Below are 24,505 nucleotides of genomic sequence, written 5' to 3' on the forward strand. Positions count from 1 at the left end.
ATCATAGAATCTGGGCATTAGAAGTGGCCTCAATAGTCATGTTGTCAAGTCCCAAAACAAAAGGAATCCTCTCTGTAACATAATCAGTAAATATCTATTAAGTGTCTGTTATATTTCAGGTTCTTTGCTAAGGATGGGATTTGCAAAATTAACAAAAGAAAGTGCCTTCCTTCAAGGAGTTTACAATCTATTGGAGGACTAGAAGCTAACGAATATATGCAAAACAATATTTGTATGGGCTAAATAGAAAATAATAAATAGAAGGAAAATATAGAAGGAAGGACTTAGAACCAAGATAAGACATTCAAGGAAGACAAATCCCTCCCCCCACCTCACAAAATAGCCCATTCCACTTATGTATAGTCCTGATTATTGGAAAGCTTTTTCTGACATGGTGCCTACGTTGATCTCTCTCGACTGTCCTTTCATCATTTTTGCAACATGTCTCTAAGCTTTCCCCTCTTTCCCCCAATATCCTTTCAGGTTTTTAAACACTCTTATCATATTCCTTGAATCTTGCCTTCTCCTTCCTAAGCACCACCTGTTCCTCTTGGAACTTCTCTCTGCTTTCATCTTTTCTACAAGAGGACTAATGGGATGATTTATCAAAAACTTTGCTAATATCTGGATGAACTGACTACAGTATTTCCCTCTCTGCTCATTGTTTAGTAATAAGTCCAAAAAAAGTTTAAGCTGGCATAAGTCAGTTCTTTGTGTTATCCATTTCACCCAATAAACAGGCCCTAGCCATCTCTTAATGACCCCTCCTTGAGCTTTCCCAGAAATCCAAGGTCAGCTCACTAATCTATAGTATCTGTAGTTGAACAACTCTTGGATGGTCTGGGTTATTATTATTATTCTTTTTTTTTAATGAGGACATTTTCCAATTACATGGTATCCTTCTGGATTGTCACAAGTTTTCAAATATCACTGACAGCGACTAGCTCAGCCATTACCTCAGCTAGCTTTAATTTTGGGTTTTTAGGCCCAGAGGATCCAGTGCTTTTGGCTTCTGTAACTTGAATTCATCAGGTCTCCCAGATGCTCATCTCCTATCTCCTTACTCATCTTGTGCATTCTCTATTAGCTATTTTTGTTCTTTCATTTTCAAAATAAAGGTCATTCCCCTTTTACTAAGAATACAGAAACAATAGCATCCTATTTGCTTGTACCTCTGAGTTTATTGGGTTTTTGTTTGTTTGCTAACCCTAAATTCTGTTTTCTTTCCTTTGCATTCCTATCACTACCCACTAATTCACTCCTGCTTTTATGTTCACATTCTTTTAGACATAAAGTTGCTTTTTTGTGGCACATTTTCCTTTTAAAAGCACTGTTTTTCTTTTACCAATTTTTTAACTCATGCTAGTTCTGCAAAGTTCTCAGTGTGCACATCAAAATTATTCCTGGACCAACTTCCATTTGCTTCATAGCATCCTGGGCCTTGTCTTTTACTATCATCACCATCACTGTTAATTGTTATTATCATTATTATTTATTTATGTACTTCCTTTGAAAATGGCTCTCACTCTTGCTAATTCTTCCAGGTTACTGTCGCATCTCTTGCCTAATTTTCACTGCCAGACTTTTTAAGCATGGTTTCTTAAATCCTTTTGAGCCCAGCTTTGTCCCTATCATTCTACTAGTCAACCAGTCCTCACTTATTAACCAATCAGCACTTATTATTTGCCTGCTAAGTATACAGGGACAAAAATAAAACTGGCTTTGCTCTTCAAAGGCTTACATCCTTCTGTAATCACTTTCTTGAATGTCATCAGCTGTTTTTGTGCTCTATCTCATAACCCTTTCTCAGCCTTTCATCCTTCTTGCTTTCGACCCTTCTCTCTAAAAGGACGGTGTGAAGGACAGCCTTCAGAGGGATGAAAATCGACATTGCTTTATCACTTCATTCTTTCAAAGAGAGAGTTGATCAGTTACCCAGCATTCATTAATTGTGTACCATGTGCAGGTATTGTACTAGGCTCCAGGCATATAATAATCATTTATCTCTTTGCTTCTCCAGTACATGGTACAGTGCTTGACTCCTAATAATTAAACTGAATTTTAGAACCTCATCCCATTTCTACCATTGAACTATAGTGGCTGCAGGTGAGTTTCTCATCATATTTCAATAAGAAGATTGGACTGAGTTGTGTCTGAAAGTTCCTTCCATCTCTTAACTTTCTCATAGGGCTGACATCTTGCTAAATAAAACCAGTGTTAAATTCAACATGTGTGCCCCAGCTAGATGTTTCCAAGTTATCATATCCCAGATCCCTCCACCCAGAACTCCTGTCCTTGTGCAGAGTGAGCCTTGTGATAGATAAGATATGATTTTTGTGGTTTTCATTCCCTAATAGAAAAATGTTGCCAAGAGTTCACTTGCTAGGGAACGCCGAGTTGTTATGTCTCCAAGTTAAGACGCCATTGTGAAAACCTGAAGGATTTGGGAGTGGGTGCCATCTACTGGTAGTAACTTACTGTTCTTTTCTTTTCTTCTCTCTCTTTTTTTTTCCCCATAGAGTATGACTCGGAAGCAAAAAGGGTTCAAGACATTCTTTCAGGAATTGAGAAACCACAGGTATGTCTTCAGGATTTCTCAGCATCAATGACAGTCGCATAAATATTTCAAATTGTATTCTTTTCTTCTACCAGATGGTAGTTAAGAGGAAGGGCCATGAACCTTTTCAGGTTCCTCATAAAATATGAAATCGTCTTTGGTTATTAATAGAGCATGAAAAATCCTGAACAGGAGCCTACTGTGTTGTCATAGTATACCCAGACCTCTTTATTTAGACGTTCTGAGCGCAAAGGGATAGTCTTCCCGCCTTCCAACCACCTCAGGATTTCCTTTCTCAGATCCCTAGCCCAGACTGGTCTTATGTTTTCTTTTGCGAAATTGCTCCTTATCCATATAAATAGCAACTTAACCCAAACTGATGTTCTAATTATTTTGACTAGTTAATTTTATATTAGCATTTGGATGTTATCAGGAAGAAATTATTTCCATAATATTCAGTCCACCTGGAGTAAACAACAATCAACACAGTGGGAGAGTCTGTGGTTTAAATATTTAGCTTTGTAACCTCTAGGTGCTCTGATATCCAAGTTTAACAAGCCAAAATGTTGACTCAGTTTTTCTCCTAGGATGGAGCACATCAGAGCCAGAGGAAATCTTTCATAAAAACAGAAGTTTCTTTCTCTTTCTCTCTCTCTCTCTCTCTCTCTCTCTCTCTCTCTCTCTCTCTCTCTCTCTCTCTCTCAAAGCTGACCCATTTTTCAAATCCTCTGCAAGAGTTGGGACATCTCATCAAGGTGAATAGTTATCAGATTTTGTATCCTTGGATGTGTGCCCCAAATCTACTCTTCGAGTGATATAAATTGTCCATCTCTTTATTTTCAAAAATATTTGGAGCTTTATCACACAACTGTGTGTATATATAAATGCTTATATTTATAAACATTGTATGTATGTGTTTTTTAAACTGTTGAATGAAGAGGTTCCTTTCTAGGTCTGTGATATAAATCTATCTACCCTTCTATCCATCTCTTCATGTAGTCATCTCTCCTCTCCTCTCTGTCCACCTTTCTTTTTATCTACCATGTTTATACTTATATATGTGTGTGTGTAAATGTAAATATATTTATACAAAGACAAGTGTATACACACACACACACACACACACACACACACACTTATCCCAACAGTGCTTCATTTTACTGGTGCCTTTTTTTTTCCTTCCAGGAGAAATAATAATAAATGAAATTTTTCAACTTGGAAATACAGTGTGTCCTTAGTGTGTACAGCCCATGCCTTGAATATATCAGAAGCTATGTTTCTATCTTCTCAACATCCCATGATACTTCTTTTTCTACTAATCTCATAGCTTTTTAAAATTCCTGTTGATATCTTTTGTAGCTATATTTCTGTGATTTCTCTATAGAGTTCTCTTTCCTTATTTTCCTTATAACAAAGAATAAAAAACAAAGGAAAAAATGGTTCAACAAAAGTAACCAGCTTGTCCAAGTCCAACATCATATGTACTCATAGTGTCCTACTTCTTCATAGGATGATATACATATATATATATGCTACTTTCATAGCTAGGTAGGAAACCTCCCAAAAGTCTCTTGGTCTCAGGTTTTTCCTCTATAAAATGAAGCCTTGAACTAGATTCTTTTCCACTTAAATGATCCAATTTAGCCCAGCTAAATTCAGACCAGAGGTGCTGTTCCACCAGTCAGACAAAGACATGGACAGATGTTTTCAGATTGCCTATGGTATACAGGACATGGCTGTATGGGAATTGTGCAAATGTAAGTCAGTGATTTGAAATTTAAAACCATAGCTGTAGAAAAGAAAGAACATTGAAAAAGTAATATTAAATCGTTTAGAAAGGTACCTACCTTTTTTTAAAGCAACAACAACAGCAACTCCCCTCTAAATTGCTTTAATGCTATTAATGCAATAATTAATGCTATTAATTATGCACAAGTCGTAATGCTGGAAATAGTCTCACTAATACTAATGAACAGTTTACTTTGGCCCTGTAAATAGACACAACCTGGACTTTGCATTCACTATTGTTCACGCTTGCTAATGAGTAACTTCATTGAGTTTCGAGCCACAATTCATTCGAAAGGCCCACCAGTGTGCAAACTGACCTAATATAGGCATCTGTCCTGTGTCAGAGATATTTCCTTTAAAAATAAACAGCTGTAAAAATGCTCAAGCCTTTAATGGTTTTCAGACAATTAGAAATTGGGGAAGGAAGCTGTTAATTGTGAAATTCCTGGATTCACAACGACCTCTTTCTTGGAGAACATTGTATTGGGTGGTTTGTTTTTGCTCACTTTATTGCACTCTTGTCTTGGGGCATTTTTGAAGCTGGAGGTCAGTCCCCTTTCCACGGTACCTTGAAATGCCTTCATGGGCTTCTAAATTACCTCCTTGGGCCATCCATCCTTTCTACCCCTCCCTGAAGCCAAGCCCAAGATGAGTCAGTCTGAGTTCTCTCTGTAGAATAATGGCAGCCCCAATTTGGAGGCTTGTTGGGAAATTGATGGATATTCTGATTCAGGCAAAACCTCATTGCTTGACACTGATGGCCCAGGGTGAGGGGTGGGAAAGGGTCAGGGAGGAAATGAGAATGAGGAGAGGAGAAAGCCAAATGTAGAAGGAGGAAAGGCAGGCTAAAAGATGTGAGTGATTAAAAGGAAATGAAATCGTAGCACTTCCTAGTACACAAACTGGCTAAAATTAGGCTAATTGTTTTCTATAGCAGTTCCTCAGGATATTGTTTTAATAAACAGATGACAGTGATTTTTATGTGTATATGAATGATAAATAGATGCTTTTTAATGATCTCTAAACTCATTTTTATACTAACTTCAATTATTAACATGCCTAGTAAACCCATTTTTCATACTATAATAGGAGTTTTTGACCTGAGAGTCTGAACTTTTTTTTTCTTTTATCATTTTGGTCATTTCATTTTTATATAATTGTTTTCCCTTGTAATCTCCTGTACTTTATTTTATACATTTAACAATATTATTCTGAGATGGTGTCTGCACATTCTAGACTGCCACGGGAATCCATGTTCTATAAAAAGACTAAGTACCCCTGAGCTCTATCATGTTTCCTGGCCAATTATCATACTTTTTGACATTCATATTTTCCAAAATTAATGGAAGTATACTGACAATTACCTTCTCTAATGCCCCCCTAGATTAGAATTCCCCTTCCTGTTTTTTCTTGTTAGTTTTATTGTCTTGAGGAAATCATTTCCCCTCGTCTTCCCACTAAGCCTTAGTTTCCTCCTCTGTAAAGTGAGGGCTGTGGACTAGGTGGCCTTTAAGGCCCCATCTGTGATTTTTGTTACTACTGGGAAATGACTTCAGGTCTCTGAACCTCACTTCCCATCTGGATTGTTCCAGATAATGCTCTTTAGATTTTTCTACATAAAGCATCATACTAGAAGATAGGGATAATTATGTCTCTACATGGCCACTACTTATATGTTTAATTTCTCTCTCTTGCCATATGACTTTTTTATAACTGTCAAAAAAAAAAAATAGGGAGAAGGGATATGGTATTGTACCCCTCTAGGGAAGCTGCCAGTATTTTTTCCATTGCAAATCCAGCTAGTTGCTACCCTGAGGCATTCTGAGCTCCCTAAAAAGCATTCTCAGAAAGTCACAAATTAGCCTTAGAGGAAGAGGGATTGTTTTTCTTCATAAACCTTGCTCTGAAGAACCAGGGGAAAATACATGTCACAGGTTGAATATTTATTGCAGTATAGCATGCTAATTTAGCTAACTTCTCAAAAGAAAAATGATACCCAAATAAGCTCTGAAGCCAGGAATGCAAATTGATAGGAATCCATGGCCGTTTAGCTTCTTAAGGGATGTGATTTATAGTGGCTATTTATTGAGAGACAGAATATTATTTTAAGTAGCCATTCATGAAATCATTGCTTAATCAAACGACATAATTTATGCAAAGTATTCTGCAAAACCTAAAGAACTATAGGAATAGTAGCTATTTTTTAATGCATACCATTTTCTCAAAGTTGTCATTTCTTTCTCCAGAATCTAATCAATTTACTTAATAATAATAAAAAAAAGTTCTTAACAAAGTCCTACTTAAAATTTATAGTGCATACTGACAGTAGATAACAAAAGTATTTCTAGCCATTTATTTTAAAGCCCTTCATTCTCTTCCTTTTCTTGTAGTTTGATTATGAATTAATAATTCACTAATACTTAAGTATCCTCTATTTTATAATAATTTCTATTATTATTATAGTAGCTAACTAGCATTCATACATTACCTATTATATTCAGGTGCTGTGCTAAATGCTTTACAGATACTTTCTGTCTTGATTCTCACAATTTCCCTATGAAATATGTTCTCTTATCCCCATTTTATAGTTCAGGAAACTGAGACAGAGATTAAGTGACTTGGCCAGAGTTACGGGTTAGGAGGCTGAACTGGAACTGCAAGGTTGGACTTGAACCACTGGTTTCCTGACCTGAGGTCCAACACTCAATTCACTTCACCTAGCTTCTGCAAAGCTCTATTTTTTATGCTAGAAGACATGACATATTTAAATATAGTGCAATCCCTGGCCTCAAATTTTATAGACTCATGGGAGGATATAAAACACAGGTGACCATTCAGACATAGGATACATTGTTCGTGAGAGCATGGTGGCAGGAAATTTCAGGTGTCTGTTCAAGGCCTGGGATAGAAAATATTGGGAAGAGAGAATAAGCTTGAAAAATAATGGTGACTATAGTTTATAGAGAGGTTTGTAAGTTAAATATAGGAGTTTGAACTTTAGTTGATAGGGAATAGAGAGCTATTGAAGGTCACTGAACGGAGGAATGAGAGGCACAAACAGAGTTAGGGAAAAGGGTATCGTTCTTAAGCAGATACTTTTCCTGTTGGAAAATTTAAAAATAAACTGCTAAGCAGACTTCGTTTTTTTTTTTTTTCAAATTCAAGTTTGCCATGTTTCTCTTTTTTAATCACAATAAAATTTTGCAAAGAAAGCAAATAAAATTTCCTTTGACCCAGAAATTCCACTACCCCAAGGAAGTCAGTGACTAAAAAAGAGAACTATCCCATGGAAGTCAGTGATAAAAAAAGAGAACTCTCATCTATATCAGATATTTATAGCAGCATTTTTTGTGTGTGCTAGCAAAGTCCTGGAAACAAAGTAAATTCCCATCAACTGTGGAATAGTTGACCAAGTTCTGGGACATAAAAGTTACAGAATATATTTATGCTATTAATAACAATCAATGTGACAAAGGCCAAGAATCATGAGAAGACTTATAGAAACTGATACAAAGTGGTGAATGCTGTACTAGAAAGATCATAAGTGAAAAAGATAGTACAACAGAATGGTGTCAAATTATAATGACCTAATTTGGCTCTAGCAAAGGAAGATGGTAAGACATCTCTCTCCCTTCATTATTCAGCTGAGGAACTATTAGTGTGGAAGGCTGCAAATAATATGGGACTTTTCCCCAATATGCTGGAGGTTTTTTTTTTTTTTATTGTTGTTGTTATTGTTGTTGTTTTTTTATGTATTCTTTGTTATAAGGGATTGCTCTTTCATGGGGTAGGAGATAGCAACACTGCAAAATATAAGTGATGCAATTTTTTTTTTAATTTCCCCCCCAATATTTTTTTTTACTTACCATTCCAGTCAGGTTACGATAATTATCATTATACAATGGAGATAGAGAAATAAGAAATTCATTGGTTATTTGGACTCATTTTTTCCCCTAATCATTATTAAACCATGATTTTTCAGCAATTACTAGAATGCGTTGCTTTCTTTATTATTTAGTGATCATAGATTTAGAAGTTTGAGGAACCTCAGGGAAATCTTACCTCCTCACTTCATAGATGAAGAGAATGAGGCTAAAAAAAACTCAATATCTTGCCAAATCTCACTCAGGTTTGTAAATTGTTGAGCTCAGATGTAAATCTTCCAACTCCAGATGTTGGACAATAAATGCCCTGAATAGGGTTGGGTTATGTGGAAGGAAAGGCACTAGATCTATGATTTTGCTGGGATAGAAACCCCCACAGAAATGTAAATGTAAATGTAAATCAGCAGCTTCTCTATATCTGATTGTGTTTCTGTGGATCCTTGAAAATAAGGTGATTTGTCACACAATAGTGTTAGAAGTAGCATTGGAACACAGCACTTCCATATTTGAGATATGTTTTCTCTCCATCCTTTTAAGTATCTTTATTAATTAGATTTTAATTCAGAGAATTATCTAATTGTGCAGTATCGTTACTGAATTCAACTTTGAGAGAACTGAGTCTTAACTTTATTATAATTGTATGAAAGTAACAGACACAGTTGGGCCTTTCCTGTGATATATTATGTATCCACCTAGTACGGTATCCCTGTTGTTGGTACAGATGTTTTCCGTTAATCAGGCCAGATGTTGAATGATATATGGTGTGGTTCATGATGCTATTAAGACTTGGGCAAACTATATTTCTTGTCTTTCTTTTGGTGACCCATTTTAATTAAGTTTTTTTTTTTTTTTTACCCATTGGCAAACGAAAACTCAGTATCATGTTTGAGCTTGTAATTACAATGCTGTTAGCATTTGGTGTGAGTAGCAGAGGGTTTCTATGGAATCTATTTGACCATTTAATCCAGATTTTCTAATCCATTAGGTCTCTAATGTCCAGGCAAGGACAGTTCTGCTCTCATGGTCCCCTCCCACTGGTCTTTCAAGTGGAGACAGACCCCACAACAGCCCACCCTACCCCTACAGCTATGAAGTGGCCTTATCAGACAAAGGGAGGGATGGAAAGTACAAGATAATTTACAGGTAAGATCATATGGAACATTTATTTCCCCATGAAGGAAAATGGAATAACCTTAGTAAAATGAATGTTTGTCATTCACCTGTCTAATGAGTAAAATTTATTTTTCAAAGTTTATTTTTAAGTAATAGAAGTGGTACATATTAACCTTTTTTTGAGAGGCAGTATGATATAATCAGGAGAACAGTAGATTATAAATCAAGCAAGTCTGGGTTCAAATCTTAGCAGAGACACTTTGCTAGCTGTGTCTCTCTGTACTTTGGATTTTTCACACATAAATTGATAATGTTGAATTCTAAGTTCCCTTCTCACTTTAAATCTATGATCCTGCTACTAAAAAGCTGACCTCAAATCCAAGAAGAATTGGTTCCAGGTCTCACATGTGACACATACTTTCCCTGCCAGACAACAGTCCCCTAAGCAGCCCTCCTGTAATGTGGAAGATGTTGACCGAGGGATTTCCTGAGCCAGTGAAGTCAAAGATCCAGTCACCTATTCTTTTTTTTTTTTTTATTAAATAACTTTTTATTGGCAGAACCCATGCCAGGGTAATTTTTTACAGCATTATTCCTTGCACTCACTTCTGTTCCGATTTTTCCCCTCCCTCCACCCCCTCCCCCAGATGGCAAACAGTCCTTTACATGTTAAATGGGTTACAGTATATCCTAGATACAACACATGTGTGCAGAACTGAACAGTTCTCTTATTGCACAGGAAGAATTGGATTCAGAAGGTAAAAATAACCCGGGAAGAAAAACAAAAATGCAAGCAGTTTATATTCATTTCCCAGTGTTCTTTCTTTGGGTGTAGCTGCTTCTGTCCATCCTTGATCAATTGAAACTGAATTAGCTCTCTTTATTGAAGAGATCCACTTTCGTCAGAATACATCCTCAAACAGTATCGTTGTTGAGGTATCTAATGAAGAATGAGGAATCTCCTGATTCTGCTCGTTTCATTTAGCATCAGTTCATGTAAGTCTCGCCAGTCCTCTCTGTATTCATCCTGCTGGTCATTTCTTACAGAGCAATGATATTCCATAACATTCATATACCACAATTTACTCAACCATTCTCCAACTGATGGGCATCCATTCATTTTCCAGCTTCTAGCCACTACAAACAGGGCTACCACAAACATTTTGGCACATACAGGTCCCTTTCCCTTCTTTAGTATCTCTTTGGGGTATAAGCCCAGTAGAAACACTGCTGGATCAAAGGGTATGCACAGTTTCATAACTTTTTGAGCACAGTTCCAAACCAGTCACCTATTCTTAAAAAGCCAGTTGTTTGGGGCTCTTTGAGACCCAATGTCTTTTCTATTTTTTGTTATCCACTTTCCCCACTTTCTATCACCTCAATTCCCCACCCCGGTCCACAGGAGTCAGAAGTAGAAGGAAAATCTCCTATTCTTGTGTTGGAGTGAAAGAGCTGTACTCATTATAGCAAAGTGAGTATAAATGACTATTAACCCAAGTCGAGAACAATTAATGTTCCCCACTGATGCCTACTAGAGTCTCTGGTGCTCCTGACAGCTTTCAGGCATGCTGTAGAATATATAGATTTTGAGGGCCAGCTTGAAACTGTAGCCATTGCATTGAATGTGGATGCTCTGGGAGATTGTGTTCCAAGACCCAATCAACTGATTTGGCAGGAAACTTTCAGAATAGAACTATTCATAGTTTGGGGGCTTCCTCTTAATTTAAAGGGATGTTTTCTACTAACATTTGTACTGAATTTTCTGATGATGAATTTGATTAAATTTATATTTTTGAGTTTATTTTAAAGATACATTTTATATGACTTTAAAAAAATGAATAATTATTAGGATCAAAAAGAAAATCTCATGTAAAATAAGTAAAGCTTCCCAATGGATTTGAGCACATTCATTTTAAGAATATTAAATGAATCAAGTAACCTGGACTCAATGTAAACAATTTTATTCCTAATTCAACTCAACAAGCATTTATTTACACTTGCTACTTGCGAAGCTCAATGCTAGGTGCTTGGATCTGATGAGAATAAAATCATCCTTGCCCACAAGGAATTTGCACTCTGCTGGAGCCACAAAATGACCATGTTAATATTTGAGTACAAAATATGGATGGAGATAGAAAGACGCAGAGCTCGGGATGCTTATTTCACCACCTGTGTCCTCAGATTAGAAGGGTGATGGTGACTTTAGCTCCTTAAAAGGTTGTTAGAAATGATGTGATCCTACTACAGAAGACAGGCCAGTTACTGGTTTGGGGGATATGTCTTTGGGAAAATTAATCTTCCATCTTCCAAATATATAAAGGCACCCCTGGGTGTTTATTTCCTCTCTTATCAAGTCGAATAGTATTTTTTTGTTCATCTCCTTTCCTCTGGGAATCAAAAACTAGTACCTGTATTGTTTCTGAAACTATTTTCAAAACTTAATGGATGGTTTCTCTTTTCAGTGGAGAAGAATTAGAATGTAGCCTGAAAGACCTTAGGCCAGCTACAGATTATCATGTCAGGTGAGTTATAGTATCCAACTTGTGTTTTATTTGAAAAGCTAAATCTCTGGTGTTAATGCACAGTATGTTTGTTTTCTTTCTCTATGTCTTTCTTTTCTGTCTTTCTCTGTCTCTGTCTGTCTGTCTCTGTCTCTCTGTGTCTTTGTCTCTGTCTCTGTGTATGTATTTTGCTAATCATTTCCCAGACACATTTATTCTGGAGTCGGACACCTCTCTTCTTTACTACAAAAAGCCTTAATTAAAACTCTTGCTCTTCATTTCTCCCTGCAACCTTGAAGATTGGACCTAATTAAGAACACATTATCAACTCACTTTAAAAAGCATCAGAATAATTTAAATTTCCTAGAGATACCAGGATTTGGAATTGGCAGATTTGCATACAGATTATTCAGTTTCTTGTATTTATATCCTCAAATCTAATAAGGTGTCTGGAACACAATAGAGTATTTGCTAAGAAGCTTAGTTGCTTCTCTGCCAGGTGTGACTTTACCTATGTGACTTTGGCCAGGTCACTTTCTTTGTCCTCAGTTTCCCTCTCTGTAAAATGAATGTCTAGGAGTGGCTAATCTCTAAGGACCCTTCCTAGCTCTGAAGTTCTGTAAAACCTTTGCTTCTCCACCAGTTTCACAGCAGGAAGTTTTTGGTCTCAGCTTTTTAGTGCCAAGCCTTGTTCTAATCACTCAGCAGCCGCAGGAAAGTTTGGCCCCGTAACTTTCCCAATGATGTGATCTTGCGGATAACATTTCCCAGAGCAATTATCACATGATGAAACATCTCCAAAAACCTGCTTTCAGTATGTGGCCATCCTTGCTGACAGGGTGATGGGGCACCAGCCGATCAAGTTACAGACGTGCTGGGGTCGGGGACAGTGGAGGGCACATTTCTGAGAATTCCCATGCACCTGCTCCATTTGGCCAGGTCTTGATCTCAAATGAATGTGGAGAATGCTTCAATACAACATTAATGTGGGGATTAGTTTTGATTTTTTTTTTTTTGAGATGTTATTGTTTTGTTTTTTTCTTAAATGAAGTGACTTTCCCTTTTCTAGAGAGGCAAACTGGTACTCCAGATAGATGGTTTATTTCTTTTTTAATTTTATTTTCCCCACATTTACACCTAATAAGAATTTTTAACACTTTTTTTAAATTTTGAATTCCAGTTTCTCATCCTCCCTTCCCTTTTATCTGGCATTTACCAGACCAGTGAAGGTGTTGTAAAGAAATAATACCATGAAATACAGAATATCATGGAACCTTAGACTAAGTCTAGTCCAGCACCTTTGACAGAACAAGAAAGACCCTGAGAGATTAGATTATTTAGGATCGTGGCAGTAGATCCAGTTAACCAAGTGTTCAGCTAGTCCAACCTCTTCCCTCATTTTACAGATGAGGAAATTGAACCCAGATAACAGTAAATGACCATGGTCAGATTCAAACCCTAGTTTCTCCTCACTCTGAATCCATCCCTCTCCCCTGGGCCATGCTGTTTCCCATATAGTAGATGGAAAAATCATTTTGGTCTCTCAACACAGAACATGTATCCATCAACATTTCTTCAATAGGACTTGTTAATAAAATGAAGCTGGTTTGGCTAATTCCATTGTTGTGACCATTGGTTCATCAGCATGCAAAGGGTAATTGAAATGGAGAAAATGTTTCGATAGATTCCAGTGCTTTACCTATGTTGGATATCCCCCCCCCCTTTTTTTTTATAAGCATTTGGCTATAATGTATTCACAAATATAACTATGTCTCCAAACCAGTGCAGTTCCTTACAATGTTTCTGTCTGTTTAAGGAGAGAGTAATTAGCAGGTTGGTAGAGTTTTTCCATCAAGAAAACTGAGATTTATCTCCTCCTCCTGATAAATTGGACTGGTTGTCTTTGTTGTTGTTCTTATAGATAATCAAGTATTTTAGTGCACAAACAAAAAACTTTCAGTGATGATGGTACAAATATGAAAAAAAAATTTATAAAGCTGTACAAAAATTAATGATGTTCCACTTTAACCCTAGAGAATGCAGGGTTCTAGATTTTTACTTTATCTTCTGCTCTATTCACATTAATATAACCTAAAATAGGACTCCTAATTTATATTTAAATAAGCTGTTATGTAAGTCATATGTTTCTGATTATCAGAAATCCATTATATTCAATTTTAAGCAAAGAAATAATGTTTATTTGTTTCTCTATAATGTTTCAATATGCCATTTATATTTTCTTCTGTTTCTCCTTATTTGGTGGAGGCTAGAACACTAACAGAATTTCACGTCAGTGAAAATGGCAGTGACTTCTCAATGTCTTTGTAGCTGACTATTTAACAGTATCCACTGTAGACAAGATACTCATCTGCATAGGGAGAGGGTGAAATCATGATTTCACCTTAATAATAAATACAAATTCCAGATTTGGGCAAATGGTAAATCAATTTGAATAAATCCAGTATTCTTTCTTATTTTAAAAGATAAAATGTTATAAAACAGATGATAAAAACTATTTTCTAACTTTGCATTTTGATCGGGGGGGGGGGGGAGGGAGAGAGGGGGAAACAACTTAAGCAGTCTAAGTATCAGTTCTCCACTGAATAACATGGTTCATGATACTTTCTAAAAGGGATAAGAAAATGTCGATGAAGCACTGAATAGTAGGTGTCCTTATATAGAAAGTCAAGAGAGATCTGGCTCTTATGTTCCCAAATCAGAGCTTATCCCTTGAACTTGAACGGCTAGCATCTATTACTTTCCATTTTGACATTTTTCAAGAGTTTGTGCACATTCTGCAGTGTGACAGGCTTATGGATCTGCTTTTTGTAGGAAGCATTTCTAGGTGAAACTTTAATATATAGAATCACTGCATTTGAATACATTTGAATGTATCTTAGCATTCATATATTCCAACTCTTCCTTAAGTGAAATATCAACGGCTGCAGACCTAGCTAGCAAACATCCAAACTCCAGACTAAGTGAGATACTCCCTCTTGCAAAAAAACACTCATCCCATTTGGGGGTAGCTCCTGTTGGAAATGTCTTCTGGTGAGCCCAGATTTGTTAATTTATTGTTTCTGCTTTTTGTCCATGATTACGTCCTCTGGGGCTTAATCCTCTCTTCTCAGGGAAGCCATTGAAATATGTGATCACAGCTCTTCTAGCTTCTGTGAGCCTCCCCGACCAAATATTGCCAATTCTTTATACTAGGGAGAGGGAGGGCAGCAGCAGTTGGGAAGCAGAAAGGCTTCTTGTAGAAAGTGGCACTTTAAAATTGTCAATGAAGGAACTTCTTTTGAGATGGTTCTGTGTCCCAATGATTCTGAACTCAAAGGAGATAGAGGGCCCACAGGAGCTGAGAACATGTTGAATAATGAAAGGAACATATGGGATAAACTCTGGACAAAAACTGAGATTAAAAATTAGGATTCTTTTTGGTCTTTATCACAGAATTCACATGTGTATGTATGTATATATGTATTGCTTCTTTTCAGGGTATATGCAATGTACAATTCAGTAAAGGGATCGTGCTCTGAACCTGTTAGTTTCACCACTCACAGCTGTGCCCCCGAAAGTCCCTACCCACCCAAGCTGTCACATCGGACCAAAAGTTCACTCACTTTACAGTGGAAGGTAGGTAGACCAGAGTGCCAAAAATTGTCATACAACTGATCTCAATGTTGAGTCGCGATCATTTTAAAATTTTTATATAATTACTTTAATGGCTACTATTTGTCATTATTTTTTCATGATGTTGTGCAGTGAAAGTGCCTAATTGGGTGCTGTTAATAGAATTTTTGGTGCAAATGGAGAAGGAATTTAAAAGAAAACGTTTTGGAAATAATTTGTGTCTCTTTATATATTTTTGTGGGAATCAACAAATGCATCTCTAGCTATTAAAAGAGGGGGAATTCAGTGGTCAGAATCAGGATAATAAGAATAAGAATAATCATTATAAGAGTTGTGATTAAAACTTAACCTGAGGGGCTGCTAGATGGTGTAGTGGACCTGAAGTCAAATCTAGCCTCAGACAGTTAATACTTACTAGTTTAGGCAAGTCACTTAATCCCAATTGCCTTACACAAACACATATATATATATATTTAAAATAATTTAACCTGAGTTTTACCATGTTTCCATGGGATAGGCAACTGGATGATTATACTGACCTGCATTTTTAAATGATTCCTCCCTAATGATGCTATCTTCCAGCTATAATATGCCATTGAAATATTAAAGTGTTACCTTGAATTTCTTGGTTTTAAACAAGTAAAGGTTCCCAATAGCTTCTTGATTATTCTCTGCTTAAGTATTGTGATTCTCTTCATTTCAAGCAATGATCACTGCGAGCAATAGTTTTCAAATCCTTCAGAATATTGATATGCATAAATCAAAGGTTAGATAGCGTCAGTGACATGGAGGGAAAGCATTGGACAAAACCTGGGATGAAAATTGGGATACTCTTTGAACACAGCCACTGGATATATATTTGTGCACATGTTTTTGAATGCAATTGAGATTAAACTTTAAATACATTAACATTTTCTAAACTCTAGTAAAAACCTCTTTAATTCAGACTAGATGTAAACCAAATGCAGTTCCCAAATAGGAGTAGAGAGTAATGAAAGCTAGGAATTATAGAATATTTCAAGGAAACGCCTGTTTATGCATTTCAGAGATAGCAGATAACTACAGGCAGCTATTGTTAGTCCCCAATTTAACAATGAGTTATATTCCCAGCCTTGGTTTTTACAGTTGAGGCCATGAAATTCAGGAGCATTTTCTCTTACCCCTCTTAGAGACAAATAGCCATGGTTATTAAGGTTGGATGCCAGTCCCTTAAAGGCCAACATGACCCAGATTTTTCTTACTGTCATTACTTAGTGGCAGGATTAGTAAATTCTAAGGAAAGGCATTGTAAATGCTAGTGGAGCATGTCAGAGATGGAAGACACTTCAGGGGACAAATCCTTCAAGCTATTCCTGACCAAGAAGCTCCCATGTGGCAGCCCCCTCTCCAGTATAACCAGTAATCATGCTTGAAGACATCACTGCTTAAAAACAGAGAAGAGTGGACTTCTGAGAAAAGCAATTACTAGTGAGGATTATTTCCACATTGTATTGCTAGAAAAAGCAGTGAAATGTAGCCAGGGGCGTGATGAAGTATTATTTCTAATGGTTATCTGTGAAGCACGGGATTATACTGTGATCCTATCCGGCCAGGCAACCATGTCATATTTATCCAGTAGTCTAGATGATCTAAAGTCATTATTTTATGACTGCCTCAGTCAATAGGCCAAAGTTGAAATTGGCTTAGAAACTGAACCATCCTATTTTCTCTCCTGGCTTCCAAGGATAATCCAGGTCAGTGATTACCCAACTTTCTGGATTCACAACTCCCTGTCATCATTGACTTGATTTCTTGACATCTCCTCCTAAAAGTGCTTTTTGGCCTATATTTATCTCTTGGACCAAAAAAGAAAAAAAAGAATGAATGAGTGAATTTCCAGTTTTGTTTTGAGGATCTTATGGTACCCTTGTCGAAGGTAAAGATAGTGTAGGGAATAAAACAACAACCAGTATTGGGAATCACAGATTTAGGCTCGGCTTGAAACCAACCGGATGAAATTGTGGTCTTGGGTGGTCCATTTTCATCCTAGCCGTTGTAACGATTAAGAAAAAGGCAATCCCTTCACATTGATGTTTTCATTTTATTGACTTAGTCCTCAAAAAAGACTTCCCAGACTTCTTTGGTACTCTTGGAAATGAAAGCTTTCTTGATGATGGACTTCCCAGATTTTAAGATTCCTCTTTGTTACAAGAAAATAATATACATGAGTATTCTCTTAACAACTCTTTGCTGGTAAAGGTGGCAATCAGTAACCTCTTCATCCCCCTCTCCATTTTACTTTAATTTGTTTTGCTACTGAAAGAAAAAAAAAAAAAACAGCATAAAAAATTCCAGACTACTGTTTGTCAGTGTGTCAGCTGCATGAATTGTCTGCCCATTATGTGTAAAACTCTTAAGGGTAGCATCCAAAAAAAGAAATCAAATGCACAGCTTCCTCCCTCAGGAAGTTTAAAGTGTAGCTGGTTTTGTAGAGAACATGCTCACTCTAGTGTGATTTATGAATGAGCTTAAAAATGAGTTACCGAGGGACATAAGTTCTGTTCAATAGCATCTGGAAGACAAATTGTAAGGTTTGGTTGCTGGGTTGGTTTATGAATAGCTGGGTTAAGTATGGGGTTTTGGAGATCTTGAGAGCGCTTGCAATTCATACAATAATATAGTAGTCTTTAGTATTCTCAAGACATGAAGAATTGGAGGAAGGCATTGGGTCAGATCCTCTGGAAGTTATGTTGAAAGAACTCTTCAAGGACCTCACAGGAACAGAAAACAAAGTTTGGCTAAAATCTATACTGGTGAGGGGGGTTACTTGCACCAGTAAGACCACAGGCCTATATCATAGGTAAAGTGAAGGAATAGGAGATTTGATTTTAAGTTATACTAATTTCCTTTTTGTTTCCTTTATTTTTTTAAGGCACCAATTGACAACGGTTCAAAGGTTACCAGCTACCTTTTAGAATGGGATGAGGTAGGCATCTTTTTATCCATCTGTTAAAATACCATTCATTTAATTTTTTTTTCCTTTGACCCAGTGTTATCATACAATTATCAAAGAAATATTATATACAAACAATAACCATATGAAGGATGGAAAAAGTGGCAAGACAATTATAATTACTCATTATTGAAAACTATGATGCAATAAAGTGGTAGACACACAACTCTCCTTCAAGTTAATGCATTTCATTTATATTTAAGAATGCTGTTCAAGTAAAAAAATAGGCTCATCTTTCTTATCGTTTCTGATAATTTTGTTCTATGTCTCTATAACTTAATCAGGCATCATCAGTCATATTTTTTTAATCTTTTGATGATGCCCTCAAGCCATCACAATTAAATTTGAATTTTAAATGGTAAGATATCATGGTTAGGACTGAAGAAAAATAGCTCTTTTTTTCTTTCCTCATTTTGTCAGTTTCATAGAGTCATTTTGAGTCATTTATTGAGTCTCATTTTACATTGTCTTTGTCCTTTGAAAATTCTTTTATACAGTCTTTGTCTAGAACTGTTCTAGAACCTCAATATTCTATGGAACTCATGCTAGAGTTTGTGCCACCATCTTGTAGATGGGATGTTTTTGTTTTTACATTCAGTACCCTCTTGCTATCATTTATTGTGAAAACCAAGTTCCAGTGTGGCGTGATGTTGATTGGCAGATTCTCAGCTTGAAAAACACTTGCTCCAGAAGGGCTTTTTTCTAACACGTGCCATTCGTTTTTTAGCAATCTGGCTCTTGGCTCCATTTGGCCATTTTTTGTTGCTTTATTCTATTTCCCAGTGATTATCTCAGTATCAGCGATTTTGCAAACAGCCTGGAGATTTTTGGCACAGGAAATAGCAGGTCTAGGAAGAAGGTCATTCCATTCCAAATGCAAGATAACTAATATCCGTGGATTAAACTTTAGGGAGTAGAAAGATTGAAAAGATTGCAGATTTGGGCCAAAAAGAAATGAATTAACTTTTAAATCTTGTCAGATGTGGAAAACTAAAGGTATTCTTGTTGCTGTCGCTGTTACTGTTGTTGTCGTTGTTGTTGTTATTTAACTAACTGTAAAATGATCGTTGCCCAGTGGGATTTGCAGGATAGAATTTGACGTGTTAGAAGACCCTTCGCCACTTTTGGGAGAAGCTTATTTCCCCATCTGGATTACATCTGAACAGACCAGGTTCCAAGAAACCAAAAGACAATGATCTCTTGTTCTTAGGAACTCGGCAATGAGCTCAGGGTATACCGGCTGTTTAAGAGTCAGGCTTGACCAGGATGCCTTACAAATAAGGCATTATTTTATTTAAGGTGGTCTGATTGAAAAATGAAACCACTCAGACGGTTCCTGCTGAGAAAGTGTTATAGGAGACAGTGAGCTGGGAATGAGCTCTGCTGGACTGTGAACAAGTAATCAGTAGCATCTTCCCATTCCCCAAAGGATGAGTGAAATCCTAGCAAAAATGAGCTTACAGAGGCTTTCAGTTGTTCAGTTTCTCACACCAGCTCGAAGTTTTTCTTGTATCCTAAAGTTTCACAGGATCTTGCGCTTTTCTGGTTTTGAAGGTGGCTCAGTTTTGCCCCAGATCCTGCAACTCTCTTTGTGCATGTGTGTAGACCAGACATCGATCTATATTTCTTATGTTTCCTTTGGCCATTTGGTTTTTGACTGTGTTGTCATGAGTTAATTGAGGTCATGGTGACCGTTTGAGAACTTGGATGGGAGACTTGCAAGGAAAATCCAGGTGTTAAAGGAAATGGTAGTTGTGACTCAGTTGTTGGCCTTATTCCTTTGCAGTCAGTAATAGAAGTGTCTTGGCAGGATGATGGAAAGAAACGAGCAGATCCTGTATTTCAGTCAAAATGTATAAACAAGGTCTACTGGCCATTTCCAATCACAAAAGCCCCAGCACAGGTGGAATGGGGTCCCATCCTCTGTGCCATCTGCGGTCATTGTTCTTTGACCTCCTTCCCTTCCATTCTATTTTCTTTCCTTTCTTCCTTCCTTCCTTTTTTTCCTAGTCTTCTTTTTTAATTCTTTCCTTTCTTCTTTCTTTCCTTTTCTCTTTTTCTCTCCTTTTCCATCTTTCCCTCTCTCCTTTCTTTATTGATTGGCTGGCCCAAAGACCCTTAGATTCCAGGTAGTCCACATCTGAGAAATAAATACTGGTAAATTCCTACATCAATAAAGTATCAGAAAGTGCCCATTCCATCTCCTTTGTATAGGAATCTGATATCCCAAATGGGATCCCCTACTCCTCCCTTTCAGGGTCACTTTCTGGTGGGAGGTTTAAATGAGACAACACAAATAAAGGACTTTGCAAACCATAAAGTGCAAACCATATATAGCTTCAATTTATTTAGCACTTGAAACTTGCATAACACTTTATTTTTTAATTTTTAGAAAAGCTCACATTGTACTTGCCCTGTTGGCCAGAATATTGCCCTCATCTATTTTGGTTTTGCAACCAAGCATCTAAACATATTACCATCCTGCATAGTTGCTGAATATGGGAAGTCTCCTTTTCCATTAGATATTCAGTGAATTCCCATCTAGAATTTTAAATAATGAGCCATCACTGGCATGAGTGAGATGCTAGAGTCCCCCAAAATGGCACTCTCAACCTTCAGTGGGTATACTCGACAGCCTTTGGATTGTCTTTTTCTTAGAAGTGTGCCACCTGATCCAGGTCTTAACCATGTGCCATGTGGTGGGGAGTCCCCCTGTTCCTGGGGCTCCCCTTCCAAGGCTCTCTGGGGCTGTCAGAATTATTTCCCGTCCTGTAGCATTCTGAGCCAGAAGGTATTTTTCCTGTAATTCCTCAGGGTGAATAGCGGCGGCGTTAAAGGCAGGATATCATTTTCAGGGCAGCTTCTAACTTGAAGGGCCGTGTGAGTCATCATCACATTTTAATTTCCTTCTGGTCACAGCCCCCTGTTTACATTTCCGTCTCCCTCCTGATGCTAATGAGTGATAGTCTTCCCGAGAACAGGCCAAGACTGTTTTGAACGGCACAAGGACTTCTGCCTTTGCCTGGCTATCCAGATGTTAGATGCAGAGCTTATCAGCACAGCAAGCAATATTTGACTAACTCCCATCCTTCTTATTTTATTGGTGAGATCACAATCAGGAAAATGTCTCAGTTAGGTATTCTGTAGTATATCAGGATCCCAGTTAAAAGCCCAGTTTTTTTGAACTAGAGCCAAGGGGAAGAATCCAGCATTTCCCCTTTCAGAGCTCCTGGCTGTTCTCTTTCCATAACTTTCCTGTTACACCTCTGCCTTTGTTCATGCTGATCCAGAATATGCTTCTCATTTAATCCTCTTGGGATTCCTGACTTCCCTCAAAACTCAATTCATTGATTCCTCTGATTAATAGCTCAGGGGCAGCTATATGGCACAGTGGATAGACTGCTGACCCCAGAATTACAAAGATCTGAGTTCATAGTCAGCCTCAGACATTTACTAGCTGTGTGATCCTGGACAGGTCACTTTTTGCTGTTTGCTTCAGTTTCCTCATTTATTAAATGAGCTGAGAAGAAAATGACCACTCTAGTAGTTTGGTCATGAAGAATTAAACATGACTGAAAAATGACTAAATAAAAAAAGGCATTTTAAATATTTAAATACCCTCTGATATTTTAAAGTTATTTTGTATATATTTCAAAATTTTTTATCTGTGAACATTTTGTATCATTCCTTGGTTCCTCCATTCCCCAGATGAAAGGCAGGAAGTTTGGCACATTTTAGGTCAATGAATGACCGTTTCTTGAGTACATACTATGTGCAGGGGATTCAGATAGGAAAAAAATGAGGCTGTTTGGGATAGACAACACATAGAAAAAATAGCAACCTCAGGGTAGATTTCATTCCAGTGGCAAGGCAGCAGGCAGGTGACAGTGCTAGGATCTGAGGGATGCAATACTGGTAAAATTAATAGTAAAAGCTAGAACACTTAAGGAGGCTGTAGGTAGGGAGGTGTTAAAGCCTCCATTTTAGTGGGAAGGCTCGGGATTGATTCTTAGTCCATCTCGATGGTATAAATCTTCTTCCCTATAAGCTTGTGACCATGCGTTAACTAGTCACCCCCACTGATTTTGTCATGGATCCATTGCTGACCCGACATCCTCACCTTCAGCCCGGTCAGTAGTCTTATGGGGTGTTGATATCATTCTCTTCCATCATGTTCATCATTTCAGTCTACCTACATTGTCCATGGAACATGTCTCTTCTCCCAGGTCCTGCCAATCCATGCTGATGCCACAAAAACCAAGTGAAATGTCTTCTGTTTCACATTAGACCTCGTAATTCCACACTATGGGATATTCCTGACAGCTCTCAGACTGTCTGGGAATCATTCTGTATGGGTTTAGGAGGAGGGGAGCATCTACCCCAAGAAAAGCTCACATTTTCAACTATTGGAATATTTAGAAGTGTTGTTTTCTCAAGATGCTACTTTGTAAAGTTTAACAGTGTGAAGTGTGAAGTTCTTAATTTATTGTTATTGATTGAGCAGAAACCATTTCATTTTAGCCGTTGTATTTCCAGTGCTTTCCATCCTGCCTGCCCATTTTGACTTCAGGGTATAAGATGGAATAGGTCAAGGCAGAGGATGAGATTTGGGATTGGAAAAAAAAAGTCACAGTGTCAAAGAAAGCAGATTTTAATGGGAATTGACAAATATTCAAGCAGGGTAGTCACAGACTTGAGGAGATAGTATAGCTGGTGAGTTTGAGCTATTTAGAGATTTTCTTCACTAAGTATCCAGATGTAAAATTCACAGAAATATTGAGAAAAAGCTTCCTCTGAACTGGGACTAATGTATTGCCTAAGGTTTTTCCTAAAGTGACTCGGTTAGCCATCAAAAGGACTTGAATGTTTTGGTTTCCTGTTGACTAATTGGAACAGTCAGCTGGACCATAGAGTGGGCAAACATTGGAAATGGGGAATTCTCCCAAGGGATATGTCATTCAATGTAAATGGAACAAAAGTCAGCACAGTTAAATGGGTATGGGCTGTGAAGGCTCCATCATAGATTCAGAGCTGAAATAGACTCATTTTCTAGATGGGGAAACTAAGACCTAGAGAAACCCAGTGACTTTCCCAAGATGACATTGCTACTAGTCAGCTAAGCCAGAATCTGGTCCCACATTTTCTGCCTCAGAATTCAGGGCATTTTCTTCTTTATTTTGGACCCTCAAATCCCAGTGTGCCTTTCTTTACTTAAATTCAAGTGACTTTTACATGGAGGAAGGACTAGATTTGGTATGTTTGACCTCCTAAGAGGATTAGATGGAAGAGACTGATTTAGATTTGATATCAGGAAAACTTCCTGCTGGTCAGAGTTTTTCAAAAGTGGGTTGGGCTACCTCAGCAGATATTGTCAAGGAGACCACTGGTCTGGTAAGTCACATCTGGGATAGTTGGTCAGGTATCAGTTGAACTAGTTGGCTTCTGAAGTCCCTTGCAGGGACTATTCCTGGAGATGATCTCCATCCCCACTTCAGGATGAAACAATCATGTCCCAAGATGTCCATCAATTAAATCAAACTATTGCAAAGTTACCGGACCAGAGCAGATATATCAGGAGGGTTTCTTTGATTCACAGGGACTGGTATCAAAGGTGTCCATTGCCTCCCTGTTGGAGACCCCAGTCCCCTGTCTCCCCTTTCCAGACATACTTTCCCTCCCTCCATATTCTAGTCTACCATAAGAAGCCATGCTGCAGCACTGAAGAAGCTCACTCAAAGTTAAGGCAAAATCTGTTCCCCATGATTTAAGGACTCAAATGTTCACTGTGGCAGCCGCTTGGCACCTCAGTCCCAGCTAAACCATTGAACTAGACCTGTGGCTAATTTTGTAAATTTTAAAATAGCTCATGCGAGCAGCTGAGAAAAGCCTGACTCAGCCTAATGCAATATGCAAATTCTTTTTCCTGGGTTTCAGATCATGTTCTGTTACCTTAGACAGAGAGAAAACAAGTTGTTTCACGTCTTCCTCATGACCCCTGTACTGTTCCTCTTTTCAAACAAACACATTGGTCTCTTAT

The 24,505-nt window shown here is 37.6% G+C and overlaps 1 protein-coding gene across 2 annotated transcripts in view; it reads left to right on the forward strand.

Moving 5' to 3' along the window:
* Positions 1–24,505, forward strand: part of FNDC3B (fibronectin type III domain containing 3B) — a 366,338-nt gene that overhangs the window by 258,138 nt on the left and 83,695 nt on the right. For both annotated transcript variants that reach the window (XM_051983177.1, XM_051983178.1), the window contains exons 7-11: positions 2,520–2,578; positions 9,215–9,372; positions 11,805–11,864; positions 15,341–15,479; positions 18,388–18,441. In XM_051983177.1, the coding sequence (XP_051839137.1) occupies positions 2,520–2,578; positions 9,215–9,372; positions 11,805–11,864; positions 15,341–15,479; positions 18,388–18,441 (470 nt within the window). The remainder of the gene's footprint in view (positions 1–2,519; positions 2,579–9,214; positions 9,373–11,804; positions 11,865–15,340; positions 15,480–18,387; positions 18,442–24,505) is intronic.

The sequence above is a fragment of the Antechinus flavipes genome, chromosome 3, assembly GCF_016432865.1.
Source record: "Antechinus flavipes isolate AdamAnt ecotype Samford, QLD, Australia chromosome 3, AdamAnt_v2, whole genome shotgun sequence".
Lineage (NCBI taxonomy): Eukaryota > Metazoa > Chordata > Mammalia > Dasyuromorphia > Dasyuridae > Antechinus > Antechinus flavipes.